The 26,201-nt window shown below is 46.3% G+C and overlaps 1 protein-coding gene and 1 pseudogene across 1 annotated transcript; both read left to right on the top strand.

Moving 5' to 3' along the window:
* The first annotated feature begins 6,874 nt into the window (after window positions 1-6,874).
* Window positions 6,875-9,038, top strand: LOC136461336 (uncharacterized; annotated as a pseudogene).
* Window positions 9,039-17,709: 8,671 nt separating this feature from the next.
* Window positions 17,710-23,383, top strand: LOC136457108 (potassium transporter 5-like). Its single transcript, XM_066457150.1, has 9 exons — window positions 17,710-18,102; window positions 18,581-18,803; window positions 19,570-19,818; window positions 20,107-20,157; window positions 20,266-20,526; window positions 20,708-20,760; window positions 20,998-21,112; window positions 21,202-21,456; window positions 22,080-23,383. Exons 1-9 carry the CDS (start codon window positions 17,944-17,946, stop codon window positions 23,039-23,041), a joined length of 2,328 nt encoding a protein of 775 aa, XP_066313247.1. The 5' UTR covers window positions 17,710-17,943; the 3' UTR covers window positions 23,042-23,383.
* The last annotated feature ends 2,818 nt before the right edge of the window (window positions 23,384-26,201 follow it).

Raw genomic sequence — 26,201 nt, 5'->3', positions numbered from 1 at the left:
GTGCAGGTTATATGTTAGTGCCATGTGTAGAAGTTAGATTGCGATACATACTACACCATCAATGCAGGTCCATCTTATTCTGTCACAGAGTTTTTTTTTGGAGCCTTGTCACAAAGTTTATTGTAAATTTACAACTCAAGTACCTTATCTCTCCTCTAATTTAGCATAATTCTGATGTGATTACTCGTACAACTCGTGTATATCACCTTATTATACTTGCTTTCTTGTGCCCCCAAACTTCCATTTCCCTACATACAGGTCACTAAAAGATTGTACTAACTGACGAAGGTCTTGTTTTTTTTAAAGAGCTGACGAAGGCCTTGTGATTGGCAAAAAAAAAACCCCGAGAGAGATGATGGATTCACCTCCTATTGAACGGTAAAACTCTAGAGTAATTTCGCGTGTATGCAACCGTTTTGTTAAGGTGATGATTCTACCTCAGTTGGATTGGAGGTCAACCAAGGTAAGTCTGGAGCCTATCCAAAGCAAGTACGTAGAGCTGAAATTCAGGACAGAAGTTCACATGCTATTACCCGTGATTTGGACTTTGTTGGGCTTTGGCACGTCGCTGCCGTCCTCGGTGTCCACATAACTGCTCCGTCATCATCATCCCCGTCACCATTGAACCACCACCCATTCCGTCCTGTAAGCGTAGCATTTCCAAAATGATATATCCTGCAGGAATTGGTTGCAGAGGCAGCGCGTTAGCAACGCAGAAATACTAATGTTTCCATGTTTACAACGTCACACATACGACCTCTCTCTTTTCTTGACTTTGGCCCTCTTGTGTAGCAGTATATATACAAGAAAAACAATACAAAGAAACGCTGCTGGAGTCGACTCTTATCACTTCGCGTTGGAACGCCACGTAGAGATTGCCTGCTTATCCCAGGAGCTTACGTCCTACGGCCCCATTTACAAAGGCTTCTCCTCACAAAAAGATTCCAGCTTCTAGTTCTAGAGAATATTCTGCAATAATTTTTTTTTTGAGAAATGAATTAGAAGCGGCTTCGGTTAGAGCCAAAAGAAGCCTTATCAAACAGGATCTACACAGCCACACCGGATAAACTAACGCGGAATACAGCATGCAAATAATAGCGCATCAGAATCGCCAGTTAAGCTACAGCAAAAAAGCAGGTGGAGTTTCACGTGGGATTAGTCAAAGACTCAAAGGAGAGTCAAGCACAGCACAGCTCAGATGATCTGGCTGCTATCACCTTCTAACGTGCCTGGAATCCCCACGTGGCGCGACGAAAGGAGGAAGAGCGATTACATTTCACTACCTAAAGTGAAAACGAAATGGAATTGCTTTGTACAAGAGGAAAGAACAAAGCAAGAAATGAGCCCACTTGTAAACGACAAGGCACGTCCTTTGGAATCCCACTACCAGTTGCAGCATAATTCCCGAGGGCCCGCTTGTGTACGAGACATTCCATAGGCAACAGGCATATCAGATAAGAGGATGATCCAAATATACTACTCTCAAGTCTTAAGGTGAGTTCAGTCATAATTTACGGTGTCAGAATGTCCAAATTTGTATATAGAAAAGTCAAGATTATAATAAGTTGAGAAAAGTTTGAAAAATCATTATCTTTCGCTATTGTCAGGTCTACAGGATTAAAACTGACTTTTTGAAGGTGTCTTCTGGGAATTTATGGCGTGGATGTACCTGCAGGAGCTGTTCTATATCAATATCATACAGAATCGGGAATTCATAGAATTATATTGCCTTTCTGCTTTTATGAAAGGCAACAAGAATTTCCTACTTTGTGTTAAGATTCCATCATTTGAAGGAATGAAACTTGGAGTAACTACTGTTGTTCTTCAAGAGAAATCTATAAAGCACTGCCATCATTGTATTTTTTCAGAATGTGCAGGAGGTGCGTATCTCTGAATTAGACAGAGAACTGCGTTTCCTTTTTTTTTAATTACAACACTGTTACACGAACTGGCAAGGCATTTGCTAGAAGTCCTTACATTACACACACGTGGGCTATACTGTCAAACCAATGATGGAGATGGAGAGGTAAAGAGACAAAGACCTCAAGCCTCCCCTGCTTCCAGATCAGCCATGTGACCAGCAGGAACAGGGAGTTCTGCTTCACTGTGATATATCATTGATCAACGAAAAATTGGGAACTTTATTTTTTGTGAAGGTGTAATGCATGTGTTTCATTAAGAGAAGCAGGAACCAAGTCTTGTACGAAGGAAAAAACAACTGTGTCAAAGAAGGAGCAAAGAACAGAAAGACGCACTGGACATTAAAACTGGAAAAGTCCGTGTGTTAAGCCCTTGTTTAGTTGCTACCCAATTTTCAAAAAGTTGCTACAGTACCTGTCACATCGAATGTTTGCGGCCCATGCATGGAGCATTAAATGTAGACGAAAAGAAAAACTAATTGCACAGTTTGGTGGGAAATTGCGAGACGAACGTTTTAAGCCTAATTAGTCAATGTTTGGACACTATTTACCAAATAAAAACGAAGATACTACAGTAGACCAAAAATCCAAATTTCACGAACTAAACAAGGGCTAAAACTGGAAGTGACACTACATCAAAACTGGAAAAAGCTGAGGCCCAACAAACCCCTCAGGAAATGGGCCGCCCACTGGACTGGCCAAATTACCTAACTTGAGCATGTGGGCTTCCTTATACGATTTTGTTGGTCACTCGGGCTGGGTGCATGGAATCCGTATCCCATATCAGGCAATCCACTTATCCACACGAGCAATAGGGACCGCCGAAGCCCATAAGCACTAACAGACTTAACAGAGAAACAGCTACCAAACTACAACTTAGAATCCAACACGAAAATCTTTGCACGTGCAAAACTGCTAACAGAGATTACTTGACTTTTCACCATAGAATAGGAAAAGATGAATGAAAACGAGGTCGGCACAACAGGTATGACGAGTCGGTGAACATGGGTGAAGGTTAGGATGCCTGCAACTGGATAGTGGATACAAAGGAAACCGGATAACGGCCAGGTGCTGGCATCATTCATAGACACGACCAACGAAAGAAACACAACCGTCAAAAGCAGGCGCTGAGCATTTCTGGCCCGCCGTTTCCTGATTTTTACCGACCAAAGTAAAAAAAGAAGAAGCCTTAACCAGCAAGTATTCCCTAGATTTTCCATGCGTATTATATTCAAAAGTGAGACCGGAAAGATGAGGAGAAAGATGCCAAGACACTCTTGTCATCGCACCGAAGTCCTGTAGCTGAAAGCTGCATAGGCTGCATCTACCAAGTCATCACTAAATCGTCATTATGTAGTTTCCCCTGAGTTCGTCCAAGTACGTCATTTCTAGCCCCTGACAAGGAAACCTGATAGTAACCAGAACTACAGAAAGTAAACTAGCAGCATCAACATTACGCGTTTACTAGTTCTTAATCCACTGGCCATGCTGCACGCAGTAAGAAAAGATTAAAAACTTTGAAAGTTCAACTCACTTGCGCACAGCCTATTTGTTTGGCTGTGGCTTGTCGTAAACGATCGTAAATTTTCAATCGGAACAATATTTTTCTCTCACACAAACCAGCCAACAGTACTTCTTCACGAACCAGCAACGATATGAACTAGCCAACCGAACAGGCCGAAGACCCCATCAGTCATTCAGGTTGCCAATCCTTTCGAGGAATTCACACGCTTGGCTGCAGGTCGTATATTCCAGAAGACCAGAAGTCATTATCGTGAAGACTTTTCTCTGCACGGATCCTGCACAAGAAAGAATGGTCAAGTCCATGGTCAGGGCAGCACGAAAGAGAGTTAAAACTACCAACAAGTTGCAAAAGAACACTTCGGCACCCATATTTTCCAACTATAGCTGTCCGTATTGAAGATTCCAAGTCAATATTGTTGGCAGCCACTTTTGGGCCGCTACACACTGTTCTAATAGCGCTGTTGTTTACATATTGGGAATGGAAATACAAACAAGCATAAATGAATCTCCAACTTCAACAAGTAGAAAAGCGAAGTTCAGAGCATGTAATAGGCACCGGTGTAAGGTTCTGTGACAATTAGAATTCATTTTCATATACTCACATAGATATGTGATGTAAGGATTAGAGTTTCTACAGAATTGATCCAGTATGCTCAACATGTTTTCTTTCCCTAAAAATTTAATCTTTTCATTGTCGATAAGTGTGGGGAGAACTGGAACTGAAGGGCCATGTCGCTGCTACTTACAGAAAGTTTAGTGCAACTCACCCTTACCCATGAGTGTGGGAAGAAAGTCAGCATGCCCTCCCACAGTCACGTTCCCGGCATACGTAAAGATCACAGGATTCACGGCAGCAGGGTTGAATGAAGACCTTGCCAAGTGAAGTGAATGAGAAGACATAACAGTGTCTGACTTCATCAACATGCAATGAGACATCTGTTGGTTACACGAGCATCCTCATTCCTCTCTATCCCCCAACATGTTCACACGAGCCCGAGAAGGTTCTCGAGGTCTTGGGTCCACTAAGAAGCGGGCAAAGATCCGAACCCTATCCAAATTGACCGACGATATTGCGAATTGGCTCGATCCTACGGTTCGCGGTTTAACGGGCGACGTGGCCCGATCCGTTAGCCCGCTTTTGGTGCAGGATTCATTTACAGATATTATAAACGAAGAGATGAATAAAAACACAAACGCTGATCTAATTGTCGGACTGTGCATCATTATCTTCTCTAATCTAAGATAATAATTCTAGTTGAAATATATACCCGACAAAGAAGCCAACTTTTCAGCATAGTAGTAGTAGGAATGAAGAGATGAATGAAAGCGAGGACGGCGCACCATAGTGCGAACACAAGGTTGACAAGTACCCTTGTGTGTTCGTTTTGTGATGAGTGATTGTCAATGTGATCCACGAAGTGGGTTGAGTGGTGACTAACCCTACCATGGCGAAAGCTATGTGTGCGACATGTCTTTTGGCTTGTGTTGTGCAGGTGTGGAGCTCGGATACGGTGGTCGACGGCGAGGGGAAGGTCAAGGAGGACGTGCCGTGCCGACGGACCGGGAGCGGTGAAGGACGGACGTGAGGCTTGGACCGAGGGACCCAGAGGTCGGGTGACTAGCCGCGGTGGCCGACACTTGGGACATCGACAAGTGCAAGAAGACATGGGAGTGACGGTGTTGACCGAGTCAAAACGGCGGACGTGCGGGTCGAGCGAGGCTCAGAGGATTTGGCGTGCCGGCCGGTCGAGGACGGCGGTGACACGTGTCGAGCGGCGGGGACGCGTACGGAGTACGCTACTCGCGAGCGGGTTTGGTGGTTTGGGCCTCAAAACCATCGGTGGCGGGTTTATGGGTTTGGGCCTCAAAACCCGGGCGGAGGTTCCGAGGAGGAACGGACGGCACGTGGCGGCATCGGGGAGTTCGCGTCGAGACGAAGCTACTGATGAGGAGGTGCGGTGGCCGTCGGATGAAGATGACACCGGGTTGGACCATAACGCCCTTAGGCTAAGTGGTTTGACTCAATAGTATCTAGGGGCAAAACTGGGATTGTGTAATAGCCCTGTTAAATAGGATGAGGGAGCCCCCATCTCCCTCACCTCTTTCCTATTCTCTCATTTCCCCCCTTCCACCTAGGGTTAGCTCTTCTTCTAGTTCTTAAGAAAGAGGTCCACTTATGAAGAAATTCGTGAGTGTAAACTGAGATTTGGTGTGGGAATGGGGGCCCGAATCCTCCAGTTGTCCTCCGGGATTCAATGATTTTGTGTGTAATTTTCGTCACTGTGTACTTGAGTTTTTCCCCATTTTCGTTCATACCTACGATCTCATTTTCTCGGAGATTGGATCAATCCAAGGAAATGATTTCTTGGGGCTAGATTCGTAGCGCATTGAATTTGGTCTGTGCAATTTTTGGGCGCGGTTCGTGTTCATTTGATCCCGTTGTCGTCGAATTTTTGGAGTCGCCTCCCTCTATTCGTCGCTCTGTCTGTGCCCTGTTCTTGGGCACTCACGTACAGGCGTGCGCACGGGCGGCCCCAGCAGCACTCGGCGACAGCGGCACCAACGCCGGCCCTAGCTGCCGTGCGCGCTCACTAGAGCACCACTCGCCCCTAGGACATTGAGACTCGTCCGCTCCTGTGCGCTCGGTTCCTGTTCATCAGTTTTCGTTTTTGAGTCACGAGCTTCGGATTTTGCAGCCGTTGTTTTGCCGTGTTCTCTACAGGATGGTGTGCATACCCTCGCCCGAGCTCTTCCACATCGGTGAGCAGTCCCACCGGCTTCGTATTCCTGGCAACGTTGTTCGTCGTGTCTTTGGTTGTTGACCCTTTTCAAGCAATAGTTTTTGAACTAATTAAATATTCACTTGTTTGATTAGTTTGTTGACTGGCTTGAGCATGTGCTGCCGTTAGCTTCTCTCTGTACTTGTTTTGGCCCAACGTCCATGAGGCATGCAGGACCTCCTGGTGGCTGCACATTCTTCAACTCCGAACTGTTGTTGCTTGCCAGTTTGGTTTGAGTGCCCAGTCTGTTTCATCTCTACAGGAGAGTCAGTCCCCAGCGCTCGGTGGTGTGCAGCCCAGCCATCGCGAATTTCCAGCTGATTTTCTGGTGTAATTTTTCAGGCCTTGATTTCTCATTTTGAGTGCAGTTTGGTCATCTGAGCTCCAAATCAGATTTCGTCTGTTGCGTTGGTATTGTACCGTTCCAAAGAATTGATCTAAGTACTCTCGTTACCAGTTGGCTTGGGTATTTTAGTTTCGCAAGCTCACTTGTGTTTGGGGGTAACTTTGGGATACCGGCCAAATATTTTGCAAGAAATTTGAGGCTCCCATTCACCCCCCCCTCTGGTCGTCGTTTCCGGTCCTTCAATTGGTATCAGAGCCGGTTAAGGATCATTCCACCTTAATCGGTCCGTGATCCACGAAGGCGACATGGAGCGTGGTTCCGGCAAACCACCGTTCTTCGATGGAACAAACTACCCCTATTGGAAGATCTGCATGTCTGCGCATCTCCAGGGGATTGATTGGCTTGTTTTGGAGATTTGCGAGGATGCTACCTACGTTGTGCTTGAACCCCGTGCTCGTGTCACGCAAGATAAAAAAGATCGGCACAACGCTAATAGCAGAGCTCGCTCAGTTCTTTTCTTGAGTCTTTCGCTTCAGGAGTTCGAGAGAGTCTCTGATTGTACTACTGCTCGGGAGATCTGGGTGAGGCTTCAGAGCTATCACGAGAGGACCGCACAGGTCAAAACCAGACTCTACGAGACGTACAAGCGGGAGTACGAGAACTTCACCCAACTTGATGGCGAGTCCATCGATGCCATGTTTTCTCGCTTTTAGACCATCGTCAACAAGATGTGAGCAAACAAGGCACAGTTACCTTATGACGATCATGAGAGGGCACTCAAGCTTCTATATGCCCTAGATTGGAAGGTATGGGATGTGAAGGTGACCGCCATCATTGAGTCTTCGGGGTATGAGACCCTCACCGTGGATGAGCTTTTCAGCAAGCTCAAGTCCACCGAGATCGACTACCAGACCCAAACCAAGCTCAAGAATTCCTCTGCACCGACTATGGCTTTGGTCTCTGGTAATAGCTCAAGTTCTTTGGCTAACCCCTCACAGATGTCGTTTGCCTTGTCTTCTTTGGTGTTTGTCACAGAGGAGCAATTGGAGGCCCTTGGGGACGACGAGCTGGCGTTGATCATCAGCCGGTTCTCGCGGTTTCACAACAACCGCTTGAATCGTCGGCGTGGTGGTGGTCCAAAGGAAGGATGCTACGGCTGTGGAGACCCTGACCACTTCATCGCCCACTACCCCAAGAAGAACAAGCACTCCTCTGACAAGAATGACTCCAGCAAGCGCAAGGACAAGCGTGAGTACACCTCCAAGCACAAGTCGAAGGGAGGATTCGACAAGGAGGCGCTCAAGAAGAAGTACTTCAAGAAGGCCAAGGCCCAAGAGCGCGCCTTCCTCGCCTCCCTTAGCGACCTCGACAATGACACCGACGATGACCGTTCTTCTTCCTCGAGCGATGATGAGTCCGAGAAGAGACGTGAGGACAAGTTGACCGGGCTTTGTTTTGTCACCAAGTCCATCCACGGAGGCTACTGCACCATGGCCGTGGATGAAGGGGTGAAGCCCAACAAGGACGTGCTTCCCGACGACGACGACTCTACCGAGGTAAAACCCACCGTTGATGCTCTTATTGCCGAGCTTGATATCATGACTGATACTTTGATGAGTCAAGATAAGCTGCTAAAACGTGCTGCTCGTGAGAGGAAAGAGTTTAAGGACAAGCTAGAAGTTATGGAGAAGGAGCTTGAGGAAGCTAAGAAGCTTGTCGTTCATGTGTCTGACGAGGCTGAGTGTGATGAATGTGCTGTTCATATGACCAACTTTTCTGAGTTGCAATCTAAGTATGCTATCTTGTTAGATGAGAACGATGAGCTGAAGGCTAGGTCTAGCTTGTTGGGTGCATGCAAGTCTTGTTTGGGCTTGCAATCTAAGCTGGCAGAGAAGAATGCCAAGATCCTTGCTCTTGAGAAGGCCAGTTCAGATAGCACGGTTGTTGAGTGTGCACGTTGTGAGAGCTTGGTGTTGGAGCTTGATTCTTGCAGGCGGGACAAGATGAGATTCGAGGAAGACAACACATACCTTCGGTCCATCTTGAATTGGGTGTCTTGTAGTGAGCCGTAGTTGGGCATGATGATGAGCCAGTTCAGGCGAGGAACTGGGACATCAGGAGTAGGCTTTGCTTTAGGTGGGAAGGGTGAACATGTCTGGCAAAGTTGGTGAGTTCAGTGGTTTAAGCCCAAGTGAGAAACCTTCCAAGATCAATCCACCTAAGCCTACCGAACCCACTGTAAAAAATGGAGTGTTAGAAGAACCTCCAAGAGCTCCACCCCAGAAACAAGTTTGGGTTCCAAAACTGAACCATCTCAGGAACCCACTTGACACTCTACCGAACATCTCTGAGGATCCCCTTCCTAAAGCCAAAAAGCTACCAAGAGTGACACATACCCACAAGAAAGTGAGCCAACAACCACCCAAGAGAGAGGTGAGGTATCACTGTGACTATTGGTCACCTTGTTGAGTTTTGCTTTAGGAGGAAGAGAGATGAGCGGCGGGAGTATGAGTTGAACAACCGGAACATGTACCACCCGCCCCATGGCATACATGTGCCGCCTGCTCAGAGGCGCAATGCTAGGCCTCGAGGGGCAATGCCTCAAGGTGCTAGGCCTTAGGTTGCGAGACCACACGATGGTCGTGGTGGTCATGCCTGGCGTGGTTCAGGTCGTGATCAATATGACTTTGGACCTCATGGTAGTGGCTTTTAGTCCTACAGTTCTAGCAGACCATGTTTTCCCCCATGTGGTGCCCACTTTCCTCAAATGGGACATGGCATGTTTGGTGTTTTTCCAAACACTTTTTCTGGGGCAAATGAACCAACACTGGTATCCTTCATAGTTTACTAACCCCAGTGTTGCACCATTTGCTCATCCCATGTCCTTCTATTGATGCAGGACGGAGGCCTGGAGAACATGTGGCTTATTGATTCCAGATGTTCACGCCACATGACCGGAAGCTCAAAATGGTTCTCTAGCCTTGACCCCGTGCAATGCAAGGAGTACATCACATTCGGGGACAATAGCAAAGGTAAGGTGCTTTCTCGTGGAACCATTCGGGTCAACGAGAGTTTTGTCTTGAAGGATGTTGCTTTGGTTTCAAATTTGCATTTCAATTTGCTTTCAGTTTTGCAACTCCTTCAGGATGGCTTTGAAGTGCGATTTAAGACCGGCTTGTCTCAAGTCCTTGATTCTTAGGGAAATCTTGTTTGCCAGATTGTTCCTTTTGATCATGCCTTTCGAGCTGATTTTTCTCACTCTTTTGGCTCTTCTCGATGTTTGGTGGCCGGATCCTCCTCTGAGCTTTGGAAGTGGCATAGGAGATTGGGTCACTTGAGTTTTGACTTACTAGCTAGGTTGAACTCACTTAACTTAATCTGAGGATTGCCCAAGTTAAAATTTGAAAAAGATTTGGTTTGTCACCCTTGTCGTCATGGGAAGATGGTTGCCGCCTCTCACCCACCTGTGAACCAAGTCATGACCAAGGAACCCGGTGAGTTACTTCATATGGACACAGTTGGTCCAGCTCGGGTTCAGTCAGATGGTGGGAAGTGGTATGTTCTAGTGATCGTGGATGATTTTTCTCGCTACTCTTGGGTGTTTTTCATGAAGAGTAAGGATGAGGCTTTTTCACATGCTCGGGATTTGATTCTTCGGTTGCAAAATGAGTTCCCTAAGAATGCCATGAGAGCGATTCGCATTGACAATGGCACAGAATTCAAGAATACTCATTTTGAAACCTTTTGTGCTTCTTTGGGCCTCGAGCACCAGTTTTCCTCTCCTTATGTCCCTCAGCAGAATGGTGTTGTTGAGCGCAAGAATCAGACCCTTGTTGAGATGGCCATCACGATGGTCGATGAGCATAGGACTCCTAGGAGATATTGGGCCGAAGCGATCAACACCGCGTGCCATGTTTCAAATCATATTTTCCTTCGAGCTTTCATGAAGAAAACTTCTTATGAGTTGCGATTCGGACGACCACCCAAGGTAAGCCACTTTAGAGTATTTGGATGCAAGTGCTTCATTCTGAAACAAGGTAATTTGGACAAGTTCGAGTCCAGGTCTTTCGACGGTATTTTTCTTGGTTATGCTTCTCATTCTCATGCATATCGTGTTCTTAACCTTGAAACTAACCGAGTTGTGGAGACCTGTGAGGTCACTTTCAATGAGACCATGCCTTGTTTTGTTCCTGTCTTTGAAAGTGCAGGTGATCAGGAGATCGGTGAGAGCATCTTTGTTGAGGAGAATGAGGAAGATGCTGATTGGAGAGATGCCGAGCTGACCTCTTCGGCTGCTCCAGTCGAGTCTGCGATGACTACTTCGACTCACGGCCCTGACCCGTCTTCTTCCACTACTTGGGGTCCGCGCGAGCCGCCTCCTTAGCCTACGCCGGCTGCACCTAAGGAGGCCCTAGCTGCTGTGGAGGGGGAGACGACTTCTTCGAGAGAAGCACCTCGGCACATTCAGCGTCGCCACCCACCTCAGACCATGATCGGCAACATCGACCAAAGGGTCACATGGTCCAGGTCACATCAGATCTCACACTTCGCTCATTCTGCTTTCGTAGCTTCTTTTGAGCCTCGAGATATTGGACACGCACTATCTAATGCCGATTGGGTCAATGCTATGCACAAGGAGTTAGAGAACTTTGAGCAGAACCAAGTGTGGGTTTTAGTTCCACCTCCACCAGAGTGCCACCCCATAGGTACAAAGTGGATTTACAAGAACAAGCAGAGTGAGGATGGGGTGGTAGTGAGAAACAAGGTGAGATTAGTGGCTCAGGGTTTTTGCCAAAAAGAGGGAATAGACTGAAGAAACCTTTGCTCCTGTTGCCCGTCTAGAAGCCATTAGGATCCTTTTAGCATTTGTAGCTTCGAAAGGGTTCAAGCTGTATCAGATGGATGTGAAGAGTGTCTTCTTGAATGGGTACATAGAGGAAGAGGTTTATGTGAGGCAACCCCCTGGCTTTGAAAATCCTAAGTACCCCAACCATGTTTTTAAACTCCACAAAGCCTTGTATGGTTTGAAACAAGCCCCGAGAGCCTGGTATGAGCGTTTGAAAGCTTTCTTGCTTGATAAGGGTTTTAGGATGGGTTCCATAGATAAGACTTTGTTTCTCCTCAAGCAAGGCACATACATCCTTTTGGTTCAGATATACGTGGATGACATAATCTTTGGTGGCTCTTCTCATGCTCTTGTTGCCAAGTTTTCAGATACTATGAGTAGGGAATTTGAGATGAGCATGATGGGCGAATTGACTTTCTTCCTCAGGCTACAAATCAAGCAAACTCGCAAGGGGACGTTCGTGCACCAAGGCAAGTACACCAAGGACATGCTCAAGATATTTGATATGGGTGAGTCCAAGCCTCTTTCGATGCCCATGTCAACCACGACGGCCCTGGATGAGGACAAGGAGGGAGAAGCCGTGGACCAGAAGGAATACCGAAGCATGATCGGGTCCCTACTGTACCTAACAACGATGAGACTGGACATCCAGTTCATAGTCTGCTTGTGTGCGTGCTTTTAGTCTTCGCCGTGCACGTCTCATCGTCAAGCCATCAAGCGGATCCTCAGGTACCTTCATTTCACACCCGAGTTTGGTCTTTGGTTTTCGGCCTCCTCTCTTTCTCTTTGCGGGTATTCTGATGCGGATTATGCTGGTTGTCGTGTTGAGAGGAAGTCCACTTTGGGGACTTGTCAGTTTCTTGGATCTTCTCTTGTGTCTTGGTCTTCTCGCAAGTAGTCTAGCGTCGCCTAATCCACCACAGAAGCTGAGTATGTTGCTGCTGCTGCTTGTTGTTCCCAGTTGCTTTGGATGATAGCTACTCTGAGAGACTTTGGGTTAGAGTTTAGGCGAGTGCCTTTGTTTTATGACAGCACCAGTGCCATAAGTGTAGCAAAAACATATTCACTCAAAGACAAAGCACATAGAAGTTCGCTTTCACTTCTTGTGTGACCACTATGAGAAAGGTGATATCGATCTGCACCACATTGATACCCAAAACCAGCTCGTAGATATCTTCACCAAACCACTTGACCAAGCCTAGTTTGCTCGCTTGCGAGGGGAGCTTGGAGTTTGTTTCCCTTTTTAGAGGAGGGGAACTTTGGTTGTTGTATTCTAGTTTTGCTTTTCTTTGTAGTTTAGCCTTTGTTTTTGTTTTTAAATCATACTTGCATATCATATCATCATGTATCATATTGCATCCTGAGCTTCATCCTTATAGTAGCTAGATTGACACTATGCTCTTGTTGGGGATGTTATGGATATACATGATGTGCTTTTGGCTTAGGCTCCTTTTGATCAATTGATTCATGTTATGAGCTAAGCTTGTTTTCCAAACTGTGAACTTGATTAAAACTTGTTGAAACATGAAATGTGTTCACCACTACTTGTGGCAACTAGCATGTGTAGAATGTGTCGAGATCTTTTTTGCTTCATATATATGCTTAGTTGCTACGGCTCATACCTTGAGTTACACACTTGCTTGAGAAACTTGAATTTGTGCTAAAACTTCGAAAACAAACTAAGTGATTTGAAAAGATCGGGATGGGTCTGTACTATCCTATGTCAGAGTATAGAGACAGCTCCAAATTGCACTTATTGGTGAACTTGAGCTCTGTAATGGATACCGAGATCATTGTCTTAAGCTTCTGATTGCCTTTGGCATAGACTTGACATGGTCGCTAAGTCAGGTTTTGATGGCACAGATAACCTCCCGCACACACTTGTCTGACAAACTTTGGTAATAAGCTGCATAACTCCGATAAATTTCAATTGGTATCTAAAATTTGATCAAACCACATGTTTGTCTCATGACATGATGTGTGAACTTTGTTTGGGGTAGTTCACTTTGCATACATGTGTAGCACAAGGTCGATCTCCTGTCTATTTTTGCTATGTGCTCCTTTGGTGGTGAACCCTCTTTTAAAATTGCTCAAACTTGATCAAACTTGCTTAAATGCCATATTTCGTCTCATTTGGTCACCTTGAGCATTTGCTAGCACTTGTATGTGTTGCTATATATACATGACAGCATCAACTAGAGCATCCTTTCAATCTACTTGCTATAATCTTGAAGCTTCTGCATTCATAGCTTGTTTTGAGGGGGAGTTGCAATCCTTGGGCTCTAACTTGATAAGTGCATGTGTCAACAAGGGGGAGAAGTTTCCACACTCACAATGTCACAAGGGGACACAAGGGGAGAAATATTCAGAAAAGGGGAAGAAACTTCCAATTCCACCCAAAGTTGAGAGATGTGCATTCATTTGAGAGAGATTGCACTTGTTCAGGGGGAGTTGCATTTGAGTTGTTTTGCTAGATGTGTTAAGACTTTGCCTCTTCTGGAGGGTCTAGCAGTTTTTCGGTTTTTCGAGCTTTGCTAGTGGTGTTGAGCCCGTTGCCTCTTCTTGAGGGCTAGCTTTGTTTTACTTGGTTGCGTCGAGCCGTTGCCCATGTCTTTGGGAACCAAGTTTTGCTCATTTTCAAATGACCCGGTTCTTGGCTTTTCTTTGGCTTTTGGTCATTTGGGTGAGTTCTTTGTTTTCTCTTCTTCTTCTTTTTTCTTTTGCTCAAGCTGTTCGTGTATTGGTGTTGACAATGCACTCATCAAGGGGGAGATTGCGAACACAAGGTTGACAAGTACCCTTGTGTGTTCGTTTTGTGATGAGTGATTGTCAATGTGATCCACGAAGTGGGTTGAGTGGTGACTAACCCTACCATGGCGAAAGCTATGTGTGCGACATGTCTTTTGGCTTGTGTTGTGTAGGTGTGGAGCTCGGATGTGGTGGTCGACGGCGAGGTGAAGGTCAAGGAGGACGTGCCGTGCCGACGGACCAGGAGCGGTGAAGGACAGACGTGAGGCTTGGACCGAGGGACCCAGAGGCCGGGTGACTAGCCACGGTGGCTGACACTTGGGACATCGACAAGAGCAAGAAGACATGGGAGTGACGGTGTTGACTGAGTCAAGACGATAGACGTGCGGGTCGAGCGAGGCTCAGAGGATTTGGCGTGCCGGCTGGTCGAGGACGGCGGTGACACGTGTCGAGCGGCGGGGGACGCGTACGGAGTACGCTACTCGCGAGCGGGTTTGGTGGTTTGGGCCTCAAAACCATCGACGACGGGTTTACGGGTTTGGGCCTCAAAACCCGGGCGGAGGTTCCGAGGAGGAACGGACGTCACGTGGCGGCATCGGGGAGTTCGCGTCGAGACGAAGCTACTGATGAGGAGGTGCGGTGGCCATCGAATGAAGATGACACCGGGTTGGACCATAACGCCCTTAGGCTAAGTGGTTTGACTCAATAGTATCCAGGGGCAAAACTGAGATTGTGTAATAGCCCTGTTAAATAGGATGAGGGAGCCCCCATCTCCCTCACCTCTTTCCTATTATCTCATTTTCCCCCTTCCACCTAGGGTTAGCTCTTCTTCTAGTTCTTAAGAGAGAGGTCCACTTATGAAGAAATTCGTGAGTGTAAACTGAGATTTGGTGTGGGAATAGAGGCCCGAATCCTCCAGTTGTCCTCCGGGATTCAGTGATTTTGTGTGTGATTTTCGTCATTGTGTACTTGAGTGTTTCCCCATTTTCGTTCATACCTACGATCTCGTTTTTCCGGAGTTTGGATCAATCCAAGGAAATGATTTCTTGGGGCTAGATTCGTAGCGCATTGAATTTGGTCTGTGCAATTTTTGGGCGCGGTTCGTGTTGATTTGATCTCGTTCTCGTCGAATTTTTGGAGTCGCCTCCCTTTGTTCGTCGCTCTGTTCGTGCGCTGTTCTTGGGCACTCACGTACAGGCGTGCGCACGGGCGGCCCCAGCAGCACTCGGCGACAGCAGCACCAACGCCGGCCCCAGCTGCCGTGCGCGCTCACCAAAGTACCACTCTGGGACATTGAGACTCGTCCGCTCCTGTGCGCTCGGTTCCTGTTCGTCAGTTTTCGTTTTTGAGTCACGAGCTTCGGATTTTGCAGCCGTCGTTTTGCCGTGTTCTCTACAGGACGGTGTGCATACCCTCGCTCGAGCTCTTCCGCATCGGTGAGCAGTCCCACCGGCTTCGTATTCCAGGAAACGTTGTTCGTCGTGTCTTTGGTTGTTGCCCCTTTTCAAGCAACAGTTTTTGAACTAATTAAATATTCACTTGTTTGATTAGATTGTTGACTGGCTTAAGCATGTGCTCTCGTTAGCTTCTCTCTGTACTTGTTTTGGCCCAACGTCCAGGAGGCATGCAGCACCTCCTGGTGGCTGCTCATTCTTCAACTCCGAACTGTCGTTGCTTGCCAATTTGGCCTGAGTGCCCAGTCTGTTTCATCTCTGCAGGAGAGTCAGTCCCCAGCGCTCGGTGGTGTGCAGCCCAGCCATCGGCGAATTTCCAGCTGATTTTCTGGTGTAATTTTTCAGGCCTTGATTTCTCATTTTGAGTGCAGTTTGGTCATCTGAGCTCCAAATCGGATTTCGTCTGTTGCGTTGGTATTGTACCGTTCCAAAGAATTGATCTAAGTACTCTCGTTACCAGTTGGCTTGGGTATTTTAGTTTCGCCAGCTCGCTTGTGTTTGGGGGTAACTTTGGGACAACGGCCAAATATTTTGCAAGAAATTTGAGGCTTCCATTCACACCCCCTCTCTGATCGCCATTTCCGGTCCTTCACATAGCTATGTCGTTGCTTCTTAGACGAAGAGACGAACGAAAATGGGTCAAGGTTCAAACAAGGATGGCTGCAAGCCTGCAACTGGACACTACAAAGGAGATCGGATCACGGCCGGAGAGCATCTATGGACTATGGCAGCATTGACACGACGACCAACAAAAGGAACAGACACCCGTCAAAACCATGCACTGAGCATCTCTGGCCAAGGGCTTCCTGATTTTTAATGTACCAACCAAAGTAAAATGTCTTGAAGTTGAAGGCATTCCATAATTTTTCCCATGCGCAATATAATTTTATTCAAAATGGAGACTGGAAAAAATGGAGGCGAAAGATGCCAACAAACTCTTATCAAGTATATATCATCAGTTCGTCACACCAACTCTTGCAGCCCAAAGCTGCATTCGCTGCATCTATCAATTCCAAGCACGTCTGCTAGAAACTCTGATCAGGAAAATTTTCCGTAGTTGCACTCGCGATGGAATCCTAGAAATCAAACTAACAGCACTAACATTACGGCGTCTTTATCCACTGGCCATGCCACACGTAGTAGTAAGAAAAAGTCTCGAAAGTAGAAACTTGGAAAAACTCTTGAACGAGCAAAGTTTAACCAACCTGGAAACTACCTTAAAAATTGCGCACATGGTCAAACATCCCTGTCCCTTCAGTTGCCCATGCTGTCAGTCCATCCAAGGAATCGACACACTTGGTTACGGCCTTGCGGCCGTGGTGGGGTATACTCCAGATGCATGTCACGTCATGAAGATTGAAGAGCGTCCTGCAAACGTATCCTTCACGAGAAACAATAGTCAAGTCCATGGCGCAGATCAGCACGAAAGCGAGTTAGAACCGCCAAGCTGCAAAAGAACACTTGGGCTCCGATTTTTTCCAACAATAGCTGCTCACAGTATCGAAGATTGGAAGTCAATACTGTTGGCAGCCACTTTTTGGGCCGTTATACACTGTTGCAAATATCCCATATGGCCGTATGCTTAGTCCTTACGTATTGGCAACGAGAAATACACGCTTGCCTAATTGAAGCTCTAAGTTAACAAGTAGGAAAGCAAAGTTCAGAACCTATGGTAGTTGCTAGGCACTTGTGTAGGGTTTTTGACAATTATAATTTCAATTTTAAACTTGTAGGATATGTCTATATGCCTTCGAAAAACAATAGTCGTTTTGAAATTTTTTTTAAAACGGATTAGGACATCCATATGTGGCTCAATATGATTCTTTTGATTTCATAAATGGCATCTAGCCGGCTGCATAGGATTTCTTTTTCATCATTGTCAAGAAGTACGGGGTAAACTGGAAATGAAGGGCGAAGTCGCAGATTCTTATGGAAAGTCTACAGCAACACACTTACGACTTACGAGTGACAGCCACTGCCCACTGCCGATGAAGAAAAGTCACCATGCCCTCCCACGTAGCCACCTTCCCGGCTCATGTAAAGCAGATCACAAGGTTCACGGCTGCAGCGTTGAACGAAGACCTTGGCAAGTGAAGTGAATGATAATAATAGCGTCTGACCTCGCCAACATGAGATGAGAAATCCGTTTGTTGCACAAGCATCCAGTCTTATTCCAGGATATGTCCATACTGGCCGGTCTTTGAAAAAGGAAGAAAGCACACGTTCATACTCTAGCATCACAAGCAACTGCCTATAAAAGCCATGTTATGTGAAACAGAACAAGAGGTCCGCCAGAGCAACTGAGCAAGACTCCCGTACCTTCAACATGGCTGAACCTCAGCACACAAGCAGCAACGGAGCTGCTCACGGTGATGCCAACTCTGAACATGCATCAGAGAGAATGCCACCAAAGAGGCTACAGAGGTTTGATTCACTGCACATGGAGGCTGGAATGATCCCTGGTGGATCAACACATGCAGCCAAGGTATGTTCTCCAACTACTCTTATCCAATCAGATAACGATCCTTCTTTGGCTTGAAGTCGTGTAACTGCACGGTAAATTTTGAATTCTCATCAGTTTATTTAAGCAAAATTTCAAAGTTAAATACAATTCTCACACAAACATACCATGTTGCACTAAACATTCTCGGTCCATAATGGTTAGAGCCTTGAACTCCAGGGTCGATGAAACCATTATTGCCTTCTTAGAACAAAGTCTAAGGGGAGTCTCCATGTGGTCGAGTTTTTTTTATTGTTCTTTTCATTTTGTAAAGTATTACTGTGATTCTGCTGAAATCTTAACTGTTGAATTATCATGTTCGTCGTTGTCTTACTAAAGAGACCAAGCATATCAGCTGCTTGATCATCTAAGGATTGTGTGGGCTAAAAGCATATAGTCTGCTTTCTTTCTTTTTGAGTCAAAAAATGTAATCTGATTCAGAGTATGCACTTTGATAATGAAGGTTGGCTGGGCGACCACACTGCATTTAGCATTCCAGAGCATAGGTGTGGTTTATGGAGACATGGGGACTTCTCCTCTCTACGTTTTCTCCAGCACCTTTACAAACGGGATCAGCAACACGGATGACCTCCTTGGAGTCATGTCTCTAATTATCTACACTGTGATTCTCCTTCCGTTGATAAAATATTGTTTCATTGTCCTGCGAGCTAATGACAATGGTGATGGTAAGTAAATATGCTCCATACATCTTCTCAACACAACTTCTACTCTCCTAGTATGGCTGCAGACAAGCGTTTTTAAGAACTAGACTAGAGAAGAAGGTTAAAAGAACATTTCGCGGCCGCTCTCAACGAGCACATTTTTTATTAAGAAGTTAGCATGAAACGGTTACACAGTGCAAGCCACAGCTTGCGGCACGAAAGGATTAACTGAAAAGAATCAGAAAACATGCGGCAAGGAAGAAGCGAACTATTACAAAGGACCGTTTTGCGACCAACGAGCAACAAGAGGAGGCCTCTTGGAACGACAGAAGCTGAAGCACTTGGCTAAGCTGAGTCCTCCAGCAGCGATGGCCCGTTGTAGCCATCAGCCGGAAACAGCGCTTGGTTAAAAGAACATATTATAAAGAATGTTAGAAATACTTTAGAAAAAGGAAGTTTTATTCCAATCTCTGCATAAGTTATGCAGTCAATCAAAGTTTAATACAAAACAAGTCTCTCAAAAAGCTTGCAAGAGACTGTAGCATGTTTTTTTTTTCTTTAAAAAAAAGGAAACATGGTAGGACTGCCCCTACAGAGAATACATTAAATAAAAGATATGTAAGTATGTACAGAGACTGTAGTATCTTTAAGAATATAGGTGAAAATTGTTAGGCTCCGTCCGTGAGAATTGAGCACCCAATTTGATAAAATAAAATTAAAAGCACCACAGGAAAACATAATTCGTTTCATGATAGAAGCTAACATGTATTACCAACTTATAATATTGCAGGAGGAACATTTGCACTTTATTCATTGATATCAAGGTATGCCAGGATTAGCTTGATACCTAATCAGCAGGCTGAAGATGCAATGGTTTCTCACTACAAGTTAGAGTCTCCCACAAATCGTATCAAGAGGGCTCATTGGATCAAGAAGAAGATGGAAAACAGTCCAAAATTTAAGGTCATGCTTTTCCTAGTGACAGTCCTGGCAACATCCATGGTGATTGGTGATGGTGTTCTAACTCCATCTATGTCAGGTGAGTTTCCTTTCTCATCTTTGGTAAAAAATGTTGTATGCAGGGGGATAGTTGAAATACACATGGATTATTAAAAGAAATAAGTCTGGATATCACTTTTATGCACTTATTCAACACACATGCTAAAAATTTCGTCTCAGTTCAAATACGAAAGAGGAAAAGTCAAAAGTGTCACTTGCAATAATTAAGAGAGCTATTATCCTGCCAGGCGATGCATGTTCTCTGGCCACTAGAATATATTTATAAGGATGATTTTTTTAAGAAAAACTCATAAGTATTTTTTTGCAGTACTTAGCGCTGTTGGGGGGATCCAACAAAAAGCAACGAACCTGACTCAAGGTACACTAAGCTATGCATTGAAATGTATATGAATGAGAGTTACAACAGTTTAAATAACTTTACTATTTAGGATGGGAACTTAATCTGACCTTCTTAACCAAACAACAGGACAGATTGTTGGCATTTCAATAGCCATATTGATCGTCCTGTTTCTTGTTCAGCACTTTGGCACAGACAAAGTTGGTTACACATTTGCCCCAATAATCTTGATATGGTTCCTCTTGATTGCTGGCATTGGAGCTTATAATTTGATCAAACATGATGCTAGTGTCCTGAAAGCATTCAATCCAAAATATATTGTGGACTATTTCAAAAGGAATGGGAAGCAGGGCTGGATCTCTCTTGGAGGAGTTATTTTATGCATTACAGGTACTTTTGATCCCAGAGTCCATAACAGAATTCTGCAATATACCTTTTACCCTGATCTCTAAGAGATCACCTTAATATTTTGGCAGAAAAAATTGTGCTTACATAATGGCACTGATAGAAATAAAACATCGATAACTTTAACCAAAAGTCATGTAATGTGCATTGCATTTTTGTAAAACAGGAACTGAGGCAATGTTTGCCGACCTTGGTCACTTCAATGTGAGAGCTGTTCAGGTAATTGAGCACTTCTCCTAATTCCCGGCTTTTCATTTTTACAAACTACTGACCCCCATTGATTATGACAAGCTGTGATTATGGAGAAACACCTTTTGAGTGTGTGGAGAAAATAGTCCTAAAATGTGTAAAAGTATTTTCATCTTCTAAAGAAATAGTTTTGAATCTTGAACTTCGAAATTGCTTTATGTGATGATTCAGTTAGATATTTATGATAAAAGTTTTATTGCACTACAGATTGGCTTTTCAGTAGTTCTGTTCCCTTCAGTACTGCTGGCATACATTGGACAAGCTGCATATCTTTGTATCTACCCAGAAAATGTTGCAAATACATTCTACAAATCAATTCCAGGTAATAAGAACATATAAGAATCAACTAATAAAAGACATTAGGGTTGGAAGATCAAATTCTAATGATGAACTCATGAACTTTGTTATCAGGTCCGTTGTATTGGCCAACATTTGTGGTGGCTGTAGCTGCTGCTATAATTGCAAGCCAAGCTATGATATCTGGTGCCTTTGCAATTATTGCTCAGTCCCAAGTTCTAGGTTGCTTTCCACGTGTTCGTGTCACCCACACATCAACGAAGTTTGAAGGACAGGTCTACATCCCGGAGATCAACTATGTGTTGATGGTTTTGTGTGTAGCTGTTACAGCTATTTTCCAAACTACAGAAAAGATTGGCAATGCATATGGTAAATTCTCAAATCTAGAAACAAGTATCCCTCCCACCCCAAGATATAATTAAACTAAGGAAAAAATGCAGTACCTGAATATTCAATTTTTTTTATGAAATTATAAACTACCGCATATCTAATTCTTTCTTGGCAATCATCTGCTTTGCTGCCGTTTTCTCTAAGTTTTTCAAAATCTGTATCAACTACTTGAAGCAATTTAGTGTAATGGGCAATCGGCTCCCAGCTTTGATAGGTTCATTTGCTCCCAGCTATACTTCAATAATAATTATTGTTATAAGATGCACTGAACTTGCTCCCCGCTCTGATAGGTGCCCCCTTATACCTGACTAGACTGTAAACAAGTTATGAGCACTCATATGTTATTGCTATTTAAACTGCGCAAGCAGAACACATGAAATCACCCTAGCAAACATTAAGATGTGGTGCTGTGTGAACGAAGACAATTTGATCAAATCCAAAAGATTAGTGTATTTTTCCAATTGCATGGTGATCTGTCAGCTTTTTCTTAAAGCAAGTAAGGACATGATCTACTAGAAACCATATAAGAACAATACACATCCTGAAATAGATCATCTTTACCTTATATGATCAGATACTCATACCACCATTATATTGTGCAGGTATTGCTGTTGTCTTTGTGATGTTTATAACAACACTTCTGGTCACTTTAGTAATGGTTATGATATGGAAGACAAGTCTGCTATGGATTGCACTCTTTCTAGTAATAATTGGTGGAGCAGAGCTCATATACTTATCTTCGGCACTCTACAAGTTCACTCAAGGTGGCTACTTGCCACTAGCTTTTGCAGCAATTTTGATGTTTATAATGGCCACATGGCATTATGTCCATGTTCATCGATACAACTATGAGCTCCAGAACAAAGTATCAAGTAACTATGTGGCAGAATTGGCCACTAGGAGGAATCTGACCAGGTTGCCAGGGATAGGCTTTTTGTACTCTGAGCTTGTGCAAGGCATCCCACCCATACTTCCTCACTTGGTAGAAAGGGTACCTTCCATCCATTCAGTTCTTGTGATTATCTCAATAAAGTACTTACCGATCAGCAAAATAGAAACAAGCGAGCGGTTCCTCTTCCGATATGTGGAGCCAAGAGATTACAGGGTATTCCGATGTGTGGTGCGCTATGGATACAATGATAAAGTAGAAGATCCAAGAGAATTTGAGGGCTTACTTATTGAACATTTGAAACAATTTATCCATCAAGAATCATTTTACAGCCCAGGAGGAGATAATTCAGCAGAAGAAATAGAAGATGCAATTGAGCCTTCCATGAGAGTTCAAGAAGCAACAATGTCCGATAGTTCTTCAGACAGAAGCACTGCTGCTCCATCAAATGGATGCATCTATGAGATCCAAACAATACAGAGAGAGATGGAGGATGGTATCGTCCATATGCTAGGAGAAGCTAATGTGGTGGCAGAAACAAATGCAGATTTATTTAAGAAGATAATAGTTGACTATGCTTACAACTTCATAAGGAAGAACTTCAGGCAACCAGAGAGGATAACATGTGTCCCTCATAACAGACTGCTACGGGTTGGAATGACATATGAGATCTAGAGCGATGCTGAACTTTGTGGAACACAGCAATTTAATCAAAGAAAACAGATGATTAGCTACTTGACAACATCCAAGGTCTTTTCAGTATCAAGTCAGGAAATGGAAGGTTCTGTTCAAAGAGGTGGAGAAACTAGAGTACATATAATGGGTGCTTATGTCATAAAGCTGTTAGAAATATTTCGTTTTAACTTACTCATGCCAAATTAGGTATGAAATACTGTATTGTTCTAAAGACTGCAATTCCTGCAAATGGTGTTATACTGTTACTTTTCCCCCCATCCCAAACAATTGGGGGGAGGGGCGCTCATCTAGCAAATTTGTATTATACAATGGTAAACACTAGCGTCCAGGCTGGCATACCGAGCGTAGAATACATAGGGAACTTCAGAGCAAGGAAGACAAACATGATGTTATATTGTGTTACTTGTTAGTCCTTAAAAACATGGTAAAATGGGGCAGTCTACTTGTGCGTTTGAGATATTGTACTATTACCCTGCTATACGGTGTACAGATCAGAAAGCAGGATACATGTGTGGGAAACTTGTTTCCAAAGATAGACACAGAGAAAAACACGCATCAATTCTCACCACTGATGAATCTATAGAGAGAATTCACCGCCGACCACTAAAGGATACAAATCAGCGAGAGAGTAACATTCACGAGCACTAATATCTGCTACCAGAAGCAAGCCACCCTCTGATCCTCACAAGTCACAACGCAATCCAAGGCAAGCAAGCATTAGCACGGTGGTAAAACAGAGCGTCGAGGCCAGCATTTCGTCAAACAGAACAAGGGGAGCAAAAGAGAGAAGCTAAAAACGACGGCATCCGAAATTCTGAACCAAGGACATCGTACCTTGGCATCCCAGCCCTGGACGGAGGGTCCACTTGCTCGAGCGATCCGTAGCTGCTTGGACTAGTCGACTGGTACCTGATCGAACACCTCGTCCCTGCGGTCCAGCAGAGTGAGAGCCCAACGGATCGTGCCGGAGTGCTGGGACTGGGAGCAGAGGAGAAAAGAAGAACCGGGGTCAAAAAAAATGACGGTGGTTGAGAAGAGCTGACCAGTGATCATCGGACATTGGAGGAACCTACCGAGTGGAGATTACAGGGACAGATTTAACTTTTTACCATTATAAAGATCGACCTCAGATAGCATCTCAACGATTGCCGGTACATTTTTACCGGTCAAAATAGAAAACAGATACAAAAATACTATTTTTTTTGCTCACGTGGCACGCCAACTCTCGCGCCAGCAGAGATCTAAGTCAGCGTACGAACGTCAAATGTCTCTCCTGCCCCTGCTCTCTCCTTCTCCACCTCTTCCTCTCTGCCCACGTGGCTTGAGGTCGCCGGCGCTCGCTCGCGGCGGCCTGCGCGTGAGTGGAGCAGCGGAGAGCGCCACGAGCGCCCCAGGCGGCCTGCGCGTGAGCGGAGCAGCGGTGAGAGCGACGAGCGCCGCGGCAGCCTGCGCGCCAGCGGAGCGACGGCGAGCGCCCACGCGCGTCCGTACTGTGAAGAGTGCCTGCATGGTGCCTAGCACGGCGCGGCTGAGCGCGTCCCTGGCGGCGTGCGCGCTGGCCCTGGGCGGCGCGCGGAGGAGCGCCACCAGCGCCGCCAGGAGTGGCCGCAAGTCGCCCACGGCCGTGCGGTGCGCCTCCTCCCCGCAGAGGAGGCTGTGGACCACAGCCATCGCGTGTTGCACGGCGTCGCCGGACCGCAGCGCGGATGTCAGCGCGTCCAGCAAGCCCGGCGCCGACGCCACTGGGTCCCGCGTCGAGATGGAGATGTTGAGGTCGTGCGAGGCGCCGTGGGCCGTGGCGGCGTGCGGGAGCACGGTGTGCAGGCGGGACGCTCGAACGGTGTCGTAATCGCCGGCCGCGTGTTGCCCCCGCACTTGTGCTTAGCGGCGGTGGCCGTCCCTGTGCTAGCCGTGACCGCGACTACTACAACGCTCGCGTGCTGCGACCGTGACCGCTGCGAAGCCGACAACAGGTTGATTTACGGCGCCGGCGGGACCTCCGACGTCCCCGTAGTGCGTGCGCTCGCGTGCTGCGTGGCCACGCACCCTGGGGCCGTTCGCGGCATGCACGTCACTCGCGGCTCCTTCTACGCGCATGAGTACGCGCTCTGGCGCTTGGTCGCAGTCTCGCAGACCTCGCCGACCTCCGGAGGCTAGCGTTGCCGGCGAAGGAGGGAAGGCCGAACATGGCGCACATGGCGTCGGGCACCCGCCCGGAGAGCTAGTTGTTGCAGGCGTCGTGCCAGGTGCGGGCGTCGTCGCCGTCGTCGGGCCAGGGCACGGGCACCGCCGCTTGGCCGGAGCGCCGCCGCCGCCGGGCACGAGCTACCGCGTTCTGGGCTGCGAGCGCGGGCACCGCCAGGGCGCGAGCTGCCGAGGCACGGTGTGAGCGCACGCACCGTCGCTGGGCCAGGGTGCGGGCAACAGCGCGCCACTGCCTGGCCGGAGCACCGCCGCCGCCGAGCATGAGGTGCCGCGCTGCAGGTGCCTAGGGCTACCAGCGTGGCCGACGCTGGGCGCGAGTTGCCGCGGCCGCCAGGAGCACGGTGCGAAAATGCCAGCTGCGTGGGTGGAGAGGAAAAGGCCCGGGGGGGGACATTTTACAAGTCTTGCAGACTCGAATCCACGCTGGCACGAGGAGCTGGTCTGCCACGCAAGCAAAAGTGGTAAATTTGTAGTTGTTTTCTCTATGTGCTGGCGAAAATGTATTGGCATCTATTAAAGTGCTATTTGAGGAGGTGCCATTTGTTATAATGATAAAAAATTAAATCTCTCGATTATAGGGGATCGGACTTCGGAGTGATCGCCGCCCATTACTGTCGCGGGCCGTGGGGGAACGGAATGGAGCCTCGCAAAGGACATTAATATGGGCCTCGGCCACGAACGGCCACGTACATGTGGCCCAATAGGGACAGTATCGCCCTCGTAAGGGATATGGGCACGGTCGGGCTTTAGTAGAGTATTTTTTGGGAACAGGGCTTTAGTATTAGTAGAGTAGACTAGTTCTTTGTACAAACTATTCTTTTTATTTTGGGCGTGGCTAATGCCCGGACGTCCACGCCACTGCCCCTGTCTGTCGTCCCGTGCCTGCCCGCCCACATCTCGTTTGTTGCGTCGGCCCGCAAGCACGTAGGACCCG

Source organism: Miscanthus floridulus, chromosome 6 (genome assembly GCF_019320115.1).
Source record: "Miscanthus floridulus cultivar M001 chromosome 6, ASM1932011v1, whole genome shotgun sequence".
Lineage (NCBI taxonomy): Eukaryota > Viridiplantae > Streptophyta > Magnoliopsida > Poales > Poaceae > Miscanthus > Miscanthus floridulus.
This window is presented reverse-complemented; position numbering and strand designations above follow the sequence as displayed.